Here is a 12103-nt window from a genome sequence, read left to right as displayed (position 1 = left end):
AATAAATGATGTTTAATAGATAACATCTTAATATTAACTCTCTTTCTCTGGATATTTTACATATCATTTTCGATTTATTTTATTTTGAATTTTCACACTGTAAATTAGCTAACATGTTCTAGGAGCTGGTTTTTTTTTTTTTTTTTTTTTTTTCAAAAAGGGATCGTCATGTTTAAGGAGTCCATGGCATAACAAAAATTATGAAAACCTTTGCTTTTTCAAATACTAGGAAGGTTGTCCATATTTCCCCCAGAAATGTACAAATCTAGTTGAGTTTTGATTACTGTCTCATGCATATCAGTTAACACATCAGTAATACCATAACTTGAGAGGTTTTAAGCATGAATTAAATTAGAGTAAAGCATGTCTGGCACTGTTTAGCATTTCCAACGAGAGAGAAGAAGAGGATGAATATGGGAGAGCAACAGAATGCTCTCCAGTCTTTGATGCCTCCTGCCTCCAGGACAATGCCGTAACTGAAAATGGGCAAAATCTGTTTGTGCGTGTGAGTGTGACAATGTCATTAAACAATGTTCATATAAAACTTTGAACTCTTTGCCTGCAGGTGGATGCCCGTTGACAAGCGAGCCGGTGTCTGACAGATCATGTGACCCAGCCTGCGACAAACCCCGCTCCTACTGCACTGAGGTTAGTATGTGCGCATGTTTATGTGCGGACTTCTGCTAAGGTTAAGGATGCAGGGATGCAAGCAGACTGTAAACAGGGTTGCATGGAAATTCAATACAACAGGATTAGACTTCCTCCAGAGGAGAGGGAGAGAGTCCTGGAATCCATAATGAGAAATGCTACAACATGAGAACCAAGATGCACCGGCTATAATAGCAAGATTTGATATCCGCTTATCAACAGATACCATCTTAATAAGCTTAGATGGAAACTAATAAAGCCACTTTACTGTTCAGTCTTCTTCTGATAAAAAATAACAGTGCGTGGACTTTATCAAGCTCCGTGACCAATGTCAGAGGATATTAAAAGCAGTCACACTGCTGGTGCTGTAGAGATCAGTACAGGCCAAATAAAACACCTTAGGGAGAAAAAGTCACTATCAGTTGAGAGCTTTATACTATTCTGGATGGCAGCACTGTTTTAGAGTGGTTGGTGTGTTTGAATGCTTGCATATGCCTTTGATTTGTAAAAATCTTTGAAATAAATGATCAGTGTGTGTATATAGACGTACGGTTTGAATGTGGTAAGATGTGTCAGTTTTTTTTCCGGCTTACCGTATATGATCACATGCCAAAACGTATTTAAAATTGCCTGGAAACAGTTTAGCCACTCTCTCCCCTCTTTATATGCATGTTGTTCGTTCGGAAATAATCCTACGTGAAATGTAAACATTCATTGTGAGCTGCCACATTTGTCCTCCAGCGTGAGATTTCCCCCATTGCAAATGAACTGAATGTTATATGCAAATGAAGATTGTGAGCGTGTCTGAATCGGGTCTCCCACTGTGTATTGAATCCCTCTACTTGTGGGAAGAAACCGACAGTATTCATATCAGTTTCTTCTGCTACATCCAGACCTTCTCTTCTGTGCACATCTTTATAGATGCAAATGTCCCAGTGCATTCTGGATTTCCCGTGATCGCACAGATCTGACAAGGGTTGTGTTTGCGTGTGGGCTGATTATCCTCTCAATATTGCAGTGGGAATAAGAGACTCCCTGCAGACGGCAGGAACCTGGGGGTTTCTCCACATATGTTTGCACACAAGCACTCGGGTCTGCAGAACGGTGATGCTCGTGGAGATCCAAATGTCTCGTCAGTGCAACAACACGTGCTGGGATGCATCTTATCAACACCCACGCACGAACATGCTCTCGTAGCCTTCAGGATACGCGTGATCTTGACATTTTTCAGAACAAAGCAAGCACTAAAATAGCACAACTAACACGAGGAGTATCTTTGAAATCACTGCTAGATTGCTTCAGAAATATTTTTAGCATCTAACAGAGCTGTTAGCAGAAAGAAAGAACAACAACGTGACACTGGTAGAGAGAAAGCCAAGCGGTGGTCACCGGAGACGGAAAGGGAATTCAATTAGCAGCTGTTTAGAGGCTCAGGGAATGCCGCAAATAGAAAACTGTCTGTGTTTTTAACAACTGGTATGAGTGATTTTCTAGACACACTTTAAACTGACAGCATCAGTTTATTTTGCAGCTTATTCTGGCCCAGAAATGACCACATGCTTCAAGTGTTATAACATTGTAACGATATGCAACCTTTGTACTCATCGGGAAGAAGGAAATACTTTAATAATTCAAAAATAAATACAAAACGGCGCGTCAGCCCCTCACGGCGACTGACGCACACAAATAAAAAGCAAACACATAAAATATTGTCCAGGCCTGGTCCTCTCTCGTCCTTCACGGTCGTCACTCCAGTTTTATATCCTTCCATCTCCTACGTGGGACTCGATACTGGTGGTGGGGCGCAGGTGTAGCTCATCTCCAATCACTACACCTGGCCTCACTCCTCGTTCCCACGCCTCTCGGCCCCGCCCCACTCGCCACAAACATGTTGAGGCGTTTTAACAATTTATAGACAAAACTGTTTGATAAAAATAAGTCCTGATAAAAAAAATATATATATAAAGTTATGATAGTGTGCCTCTAATATCAAGTAAACGTTATTTGTGTATATTGATATAGTCTGTATACTGATATATTATGAATCTCTGTTTAAAATGGCTTGTCCATTTCTGAATGACTTCACTAAAAAATATATACTGTTCAACTGTTCAAAAGTTTTTAATGTTTTTGAAAAATAAAGTCTCTTTTGTTCATCAAGATTGCCTTTTATATCCAAAATGCAGTAAAAAAAAAATGCAATATTTTGAAATATTACTATTTAAAATAACTTTTCTATTTGAATATATTATTAGTGCTGTCAAACGATTAATTGTGATTTATCGCATCCAAAATGAAAGCTTTTGTTTACATAATATATGTGTGTGTACTGTATATATTTATTATGTATATAAAAATACTAATATATACACATACAGTAAATATTTCAAAAATATTTAGATGTATATATTTATATAATTTATACTATATATACATATACTTATAATATAAAAGTAACTTTTTTTTTAAATATATACAGTACAAGCATGAAAATTCCTTAAGCCTATACATGTACACACACATATATTATTTACAAAATATTTTATTTTGGTTGTGATTAATCATTTGACAGCACTATATATTATTAAAATTATTTTTGTGGAAACAGTAAGACCTTTCCCGCACAGGATTCCTTGATATATAGAAAGTTCAAAACAACAGCGTTTATTTGAAACGGAAATCTTTTGTACCATTATACATGTCTCTATTATACACGTTACATTTACTTACTATTATAATAACAAATAGTTATGCATAATTACATGCAAATAACCCTAAAACAAACCCTGACCCTAACCATATAGTAAATTAGTATTACCCAGTATTCAATGTGTAATTACACTGTCACAAGAACACCTTAAATTAAAGTGTAACCATTTAATGCATCCTTGGTTAATAAAAATCTAAATTTATTTAATAATAGTAATACATTTGTATTCTGCTTGTCTGTCGTTAACCAAACCTGATTCCTGTGTGTAACTGGTGCAATGTCTCCCCCTGCAGGCTGGAGTATGCGGCTGCGATGAGGGTTACACTGAGGTAATGACTTCTGATGGAGTTTTGGACCAGTGCACGGTCATACCGGTGCTTGAGATCCCCACCGCAGGAGACAATAAGGCTGACGTGAAGACGATCCGAGCCCTCAACCCCACTCAGTCCACCGCCAACCTGCCAGGCCGCTCCGGACGCACCTGGTTCCTCCAACCCTTCGGACCCGGTGAGTTCATGACTTAATATAACTCTGACCTTAGAGACATGTTCACAAGCATTAATATTAAAAACCAAGACTAATATATTCACACTAACTACTGCTAACCATCTTAAACCCTTTTTGTGTATAAATAAATGTTCAAAACGTATACCGTGGGCATGAAAAGTATTTAGACACGCATGTCTTAATTAAAAGTGAATAAGTTTATTTGTAATATATAAGTATAATATAACAACATTATATACACGTTTGATTTTTTTTTTTGTTGATTGAAATGATAATACGATAGAAATTTTGTTCAAGCAAAAACTTTCTGAGGCCACACAGGAAGGGTGTTCCTAACAGGAAGAACAGAGTGGCCATGTTCTGCACGAGGTACAGCTGTGTACTTGTGTTGATATGTGTGTGTGTGTGTGTGTGTATCTGCACAGATGGCAAACTGAAGACCTGGGTGTATGGTGTGGCAGCTGGAGCTTTTGTACTGCTGGTGTTCGTTGTCTCTATGACTTACTTAGCCTGGTAAGAACATTTTTTATAACAGCAAACTAGATATTTTGTTCATTCCATAAATCTTCTTTATTCTGTTCATCTTTTTTTTTATCATGTATTTATGTTAACCCATGTAAGTTGCTTTCTGCTTGACTGCTTCACTTCATTTTCCTAATCAATACTTTTGTCTTGTTTTCCACTAAATATATTGAAAAGAAATCTAAGATAAAATAAAACTTTAATATTAAAACCTTACCTGAATTACAAATTTCAGGGATTATATTTTAAATGATTATTAATTAAATTAATTCTTATTCTTCCTTTTTTTTAAGCTTAAACCTCCATAAATATAGTTTGATTTATGATCTGCACAAGAAAAGAAAATAAAAATTATAAACTCTCTAAAAGTTGAGTAAATGAAATGAAAGAGACAAAAATACTGATTAAGATTTTAATTTTTCATTCATCTCACTTCTCATTTGTATCCCCAACCCCGTCATATCGATCAGTTTTTGTATGCTGGCCCGGCGCTCTCCTCCGAGCCCGGACCCTTCCATTACCTCTGTGGTTTGGGTCGGACCCAACGACCAAGAACTGATATATACCTGTCCTGACTGTCAGCGCATTGAGACTCAGTTCAACTAGAGCTCTCAGCTCAGTCCATTCCCTAATGGCCATCCTGTCCAACACCTGTGCCTTCTCACTGTCACATGTGCCTTTCTGACCAATCACATGGAGCTGTTTGGTGGAGGTGAGCAGGTAGATCTACTGGAGTTTAGTAGTCTAGCTTTATATACACTGCTAAAAAAGAACTTCTTAAAGTGATAGTTCACCCTTTACGACATACAATTTTTATACAAAAAAATTATAATTGTTTCATGTACTCACCCTTATGTTGTTCCAAGCCTGAAAGAGTTTATTTCTTATGTTGAACATCATATTAAATATTCTGAAGAATGCTGGTACTCAAACAGCTGATGGTCCCCATTGACTTTCCATAGTATTTCTTTCCCTACTCTGGAAGTCAATGGTGACCAACATCTGATTCAATAAAAGAGAGAAACTCATGGTTTGAAACAACATGAGGGTGAAAAAAAAAACTTTTTGGATTAACTATTCCTTTTAACAAATGTTTAATTAGTCTTATTTAATTATACATAAATAAAAGATTAAAAGAATATACATTTATCTTAAAAACAGTGATTGTTGTTATCTTAAAAATTTATACTTCAAACTAACTGGAATAAATATGTTAGTGCAGACAAAATACACTTCTATTCAAGACACAGTCACTGTAAAACCTCGAATGCATCATGGGGATTTTTATCAGACTGAATTAAATATGTAATGATAGGTATATTTGTAGCATTGGTCAAAAATACATTGTAGGCCTATGGGTAAAAGTTATAGTTTTTTTTTTTTTTTTCATGCCAAAAATCCTTAGAATATTAAGTAATACGAAGATATTTTGTAAATTTCCTATCCTCAATATATCATATCTTAATTTTTGATTAGTAACATGCACGGCTAATAACTTCATTTCGATAACTTCAAACGTGATTTTCTCAGTATTGAAATGAGCATAAATAAGTATTCTGTAAAATAATCTTAAATGTGCCTTACAATTAAAAGCCTCATGGAATATGAAATTAAATATATCTTGAAACTAAATAATACAGAAAATAAAAAAATATATATTTATAATTTCATTATTATATATTTAATATTTTATGTTAAATCACATCATAATGCACTGTTGTAACTGGAAAATAGAGATGGTTATTGTTTGTAAAATACTTTAAGGATAGGATTTTTTGCACTGTATCTATACAAATAGAGTAATATATTCAAAGAAATGTTTGAATATTCATGAATAGACAAATATTGTAACCTGTTTCAGTTCCCACACTGCCCCCTCATGGTCAGGTCTGACATAACCATCATCATCAATGAACACTCATCATTTTCTCATATATTCCTTGAAATTCACCTTATATTTAAAAGTTATTCTGATAATAGTTGACTTTTGAGGCTAAATTGACACTGAGGTATAGAGGATGTTGTATTCACACGTGTCCCTATCTCTGTGTCGTAGTGCTCGCTAAGGTAAGTTTGGTTTGGCTGGAACGTGCTGCTGGCTTCTCCCTGTTCCCTCCACTGCTAAAGCTATGCTTCCTGTAAAAGTTAGCATGGCAGCTGATTACTAATCATAATAATTAATAATCACTTCTAACCGATTTTAGCATCTGTCTTCATGTCTTATCGGAAAAATACCCAGTTAGATATTTAATTAAAAATCACAAAATAATACACTGCACACTTAAATGACAAATGTGCAGTAGAGGGTTATTATATAAACATTAGATTCATCTATCGCATGGTAATAAGGCCTTTGCTAATGCATGGCAACCAGCAGCAGTGCATGAACATCTTAACAACATAAAATGCCTTGTGAGGCATTTCAATACAGCAAAATGATAAAAAAAAATATGTATAAACAGATGCAATAGGTAAGGTAGCAGATTTAATGCACTGTAATACAATATTAGATGTACAATAATAGAAGGTAAGATCTTTTCAAATATTATAGATCTAGTTTATATGTGCAGGTAAACAAGCTTGCTATCTTATTGCGTCTGTTAAAGTAAAATGTAGTTGCTTTGTAATAATAGCGATTTCTTTTTCTACAGCAAAAAGCCAAAGAAGCCCCAGAGAAGACAGATGAACAACAGACTCAAGCCTCTGACGCTGGCTTATGACGGCGACGCTGACATGTAGCCTAACCACGTCTGCTTCAAACTACAGACACTCGCCTCCTTTCACAGTCGGCCATCGGTACGAGCCTCAAACGAGGAGACTCGCGCGAACTCACCGACTGCTTTTTATAAGACGCTAACGGAACCTCAGAGAGAGAGACTCGATCTGTGTTTATATAACGTTTCTCCCCCCTCCTTTTTTTTACGTTCAACTTTTTCGACTTTTATTTCACAAGAGCCTTCATAAACTCTTCAAAAATCTTCTTCAGGGAGTCTGCCTTCACCTCTCTGCTATCGACGTCTTTCTGTAACATAGACTTTAGTCTTTCGGGAGGAAAGTTGCAGGACCTTTTTGAAATTGCGAAGTTTTTTTTTTTGCTGAGAAAGGACACAGAATGCCCGCCTCCTGTTTAGTCGCACTTCATGTCAGCTCCTGCAATATCTACATTGTCTGTTGGGCGGTCGCACGTTCAGACAAACTAAATAAACAATAGCATTTTCAGCCCCGAAACGCTCAATATTGTGTGATCAGAATGATAAAAGACTGCCGATTGAATGGGCTCACTAGCGCCCCCTATAGAAACTCTGGCCTGCCTTTCCCCTTTTCTGTATCCAGTCTCCATTTTGCACTATATTAGTGCAGCATGAACATTTACTTATTGCATTGCCATAGAACACTGCCTCTCGCAAAACAAGATGATGTACAGTCTTGTGCTAGACACGTTTCTTTTTGAAAAAAAAAAAAAAAAAGCGAGCAAGAGAGAACAAAAGTAGCCCTTTTTCTTCTGATGGAACTCACTGGTGTTTGTTTATACGTACTTGTTTACTGGTTCCCTTCTGTTTGTGATAAAGGGGCCGTTGAAACGTTTTTTTTGTGGACTCCACAAACCCCCTGTTGTATGTACAGTTGCAATCAGCCATGTGTTTGCTTTCTCTGCCTGATTGACTCGTATGTGAATCAATGGTTCTTCTCACCTTAGAGATCCAGGTCGGTGAAGTTTTCCATGTGTTTCAGTCTTTCGTCTCTGATTCCAAGGGCTCTGTTTTAATAATTAGAGCACTTTTAACAGTACGATGTTTGATTTACTGATCCTACTGTGTCTGTGTGAACCAGTTCTGTTTGCAGTTTATATAACGTGACTGTCTGACACAATAACAGCATGCCGTTTCATATCAGCTAGATTCGGAAGAACCAGTACTCTCATACTGAAGGATTACTTGTGGAAACATTCGTTTGACATTATTACCTAATACGAACCTGGTTTGAGGTTGAAAAAAGCTCAGCTCATTCATTAGAATGAAGAAATGCTGCAGCTGAGATTTTATGAAAGGGATGACGTACAGTGAGCTGGTTATTATTGCAAAATATACCCTGACAGGGAGATTTATAATATGAATAATAGAGAAAAAACGGAATGTTGCCTTTGCAACTGACTTGAAATGAAAAAAAAAGATAAAATTGAACATTCTATGGCATTTATAATTTCGTCATGTATTTATGTATCATCATAAATCATGTACGGTAACTTATTCTGTTAAATCACATCATAATGCACATGCTTCTCATGTAAATGTTTTTATCTTTTTTTAAAGAATTTGTAGGTATTATAACTGGAAAATGTGATTATTATTGATTAGAAAACATGTTTTAATATACATTAGGCAAATATTGTAGCCCATTTCTGTATCCACACTGCCCCCTCATGGTCAGGTATAACATAACCATCATCATCATTATTATTGTCATCAATGAACACTCATCAAATGCTAAAATTAAAACTTAAACTGAAATAAAAATTTAAGTTATATAGACGCTTAAAAATGGCAAGTACATACCAAAATTACTCAAACTAAGATAATTAAAATATTAATAGTTAAATTAATAATACTAAAATTACACTGGTGAAAATGGCCAGCTTACTGTACACTTTCCTGCTTATTACACGGTTATTTGGCAAACACAGACTGACATTGAAAATTGTTTTCAATTTAAATAACTTTACTTTTATTTTATTGTTAATCTTAGCTAATAAAAAAAAAAAGTTATTTACAAAATATGGAACAATCAGCCTAGCATCAAGAAGACAACACTGCAACATTACAGTATTATTTAAACTGGAGACATTTAATGTGATACATTAACTGAGACACTAGATGGCGCCAGATGCGTTTGACCTGAAAATGCCGCTAATCTGATGCACAGTCACTGATATACTGAAAGAATATAGATCCGTGTGTACAGTGCTGCCATAAATGATCGACCAGAACTAGATTATTCCAGAGAGCCGTGTAATAAGTGCTTGTGATGTTCAGTTTTCAAAGGAATACAGGAAAAAAAATTTTTTATTATTATTATTTTTTTTTTTTAAATAATTTTTATTCTTGTTTTTATTATTATTATTTATTTATTTATTTATTTTATAAGAGTGCACGTTATTTATCACCATGCCATGAACCTATGTATAAGTAATCACACACCAACAGAATCGTTAACGAAGAGATGTGGATTAAGATATGACTGAAATGGTCATCAGTGTCACCAAACTTCTAAAAATCGGGTACAAAAGCACAAATGAGTAGTTTAGGGCCACTTTTTCCAAAAAATATATCTGCAGTGAATGAACTATGGGCGCTATTGATCTCTAATGGCATATCATTGAGTTTGCTTTCAAATGCGATGGGTGAAAGGAATGTTTAATTGTGTTAATACTTATTTTGTTAATTTGTAAATAAACGAATGATCTTTTATTTAATGATTTCTTTATTATATATAAATTGTCCATTACTTTTTTTTTTTTTTTACCACACAGAGTGTTTAATTTAAACCTCTCAAAGTGTGTTTGACGGTATGTGGTGGGAGTGTGTGTGTGTGTGTGTGTGTGTGTGTGAGAGAGAGAGAGAGAGAGAGAGAGAGAGAGAGAGAGTCTGTTGTTACTGATCTTCGCTGGGGAGAACCAAGTTACTGTGTGAAAATGTCGCTTTCTTCTTTTCCTACAGGTTGTTTATATGTGTCTGATGAATTGCTGATAATAAACAAGAAAAACATTGCTGTATATGTGGCTCATTTTAGTTTTCATTTGATTTTAGCTTGCCAATTGTTGCATTCAGTTTTAGAAAAAAATGCACATTGCTTTGTAAGATCATGTTGAGGAGGTTTAATATTGTAAATATTTTGTGCAAACAAATGAGATTTTCTTTAAGATCATCTAAGTTTTGACTTCCTGTTTTTGAGTGGATACATTCAACAGTGTACAATATAATAATAATAACAAAGACACTAATGATATTGGCAGCAAGTTTATGGTAAAATGTAAACCCAAATAGCTGTTTAACATAAAAATATTTAGGGGGGTCCCTGGTGGGTCTGTCACATAAAAATGCCAGTATGCTCTTAAAATTTACTTTAGTGCCACAGTTACTGCTGCAAGATGTCTGAAGGTTTAATAATACGAAAAACTGTTTATTTTTCTTTTTTACTTTTCATCAAAGAATCCTGAAAACAATAACATATAAATAAAATGATGTATAAAATACTTAGAAAATTCTTGTATTTCCACAAAATCATTTAGCAGCACAACTATTCTCAATACTCAATACACACCAATCAAAATTAAGATTCAAATGACGCAACGTTAAAATTTGCGTATTTTCGCCCATCTATAACCAATCATGATCATCAGCAACCACTCAAACCAATCAACTTTCAGTGTAACTTTACTGCGTCATCCATCCTAATAACAACAGGTGAAGAAGAACTTTCAAATTTAGGGATATATCGATGCATCCAAAATAAACGACGGGGACATGAATATGAATTTGTCATAATGAATGCGTAGAGGATGGAGTTCTTTCGCGCACAGGTGAGAATTATGTTGGATGGAATAGGGCTGCGAGATTTATTCCGTTAATTTACTACACTGACAAGTGATATAAGATTGTAACACGTTATTAATCATCAAGAATATTTTAATATGATATATGTATGAGAGCATACCTGTCATTAAGCATATAAAATGTCAAATCCAGCCTCCTGCGATCTTTTCCTGGGTTGCTCACTGTTGATGTACACCACTAGAAGTCGCTACAAGACAGTGTCTGAATTCTTTCAATGCCCGACAAGCAGAAATGTTTTTCCACCAATGTAGAAATGTTTGGTAATGAATTAAAGTGCTCCAGATGGTTTAAAATATTCAAATCCTAAAAAAAGTTTTCTTGAAGACATGATGTTTGCATTCACTAACATCACATGATTCAGCTGTATAATTTGGGACAGTACAATTGCACATAATCAGAGGAAAGATTCAGTAGACCTCACTTTTGGAGGTCGTCCCATAGAGTTGGACGTAAAGTGACAGTGCCTACAGTCTAGGATGTTCTTATGTTTTAATAGTAGAGTCACCCTGCTGCCCTCAGCTTGTTAAAGTCATATCTGGCTTTAATCAACAAGGTCACAATGCTTCTATGATTATAATCATGGCTTGAGGCCTCTGGGTGGCTTCAGTCCTCATTACCCAATCAGTAATTATCACAATCATGTCTCTTGGCCCTCATTCCAATTGAATTCCTCCGCTAAAAGCAGGAAGACTTAAGCCCCTTTCACACTGCACGTCGGACCCGCAATATTCCCGTAACATTGCCTGGTCGCCTTCTGTGTGAAAGCAACCACGTCCCGGAATTGATTACCGAATCGAACCCGGGTCTGGGACATAGTAACATTGCGGTAATCGATCCGGAACGAGCGCTGTGTGAACAAAAGCCAGATCTAATTCGGTATCGAAATGATGACGCGCGTTATCGCGCGACTCTTTTACCGGCTGTTTTGAAGGAAGATCAACATTCGCGACGAAAACACATGTGCAAACTGTAATGAAGCAGAGATCAGTTAGTTCCTCACTTTCCGCGCTGACGCAGAGATCGTTTGCTTGCTTCAGTTAAAGTATAACGTGCCAAGCGTTGTCGACTCGTACATTACACGTCACGCGCTGATGTCACGTGTCAT

The 12103-nt window shown here is 35.8% G+C and overlaps 1 protein-coding gene across 2 annotated transcripts in view; it reads left to right on the top strand.

Annotated features, from left to right (window-relative positions):
• Nucleotides 1-7992, top strand: part of thsd7aa (thrombospondin, type I, domain containing 7Aa) — a 97449-nt gene extending 89457 nt beyond the window's left edge. Inside the window, exons 24-28 of one of the 2 annotated variants that reach the window (XR_003294454.1) lie at nt 566-648; nt 3652-3865; nt 4291-4378; nt 4858-5099; nt 7039-7992. Coding sequence is in view for 1 of the 2 variants with exons in the window: in XM_026288852.1 (XP_026144637.1) it covers nt 566-648; nt 3652-3865; nt 4291-4378; nt 7039-7126 (473 nt within the window). In the remaining variant the exon portion in view is untranslated. The remainder of the gene's footprint in view (nt 1-565; nt 649-3651; nt 3866-4290; nt 4379-4857; nt 5100-7038) is intronic. The other variant, XM_026288852.1, reaches the window with a different exon arrangement.
• The last annotated feature ends 4111 nt before the right edge of the window (nt 7993-12103 follow it).

The sequence above is a fragment of the Carassius auratus genome, chromosome 19 (assembly GCF_003368295.1).
Source record: "Carassius auratus strain Wakin chromosome 19, ASM336829v1, whole genome shotgun sequence".
Lineage (NCBI taxonomy): Eukaryota > Metazoa > Chordata > Actinopteri > Cypriniformes > Cyprinidae > Carassius > Carassius auratus.
The sequence above is the reverse complement of the archived record's forward strand: the minus strand, read 5'-3'. Positions and strand labels throughout refer to the sequence as shown.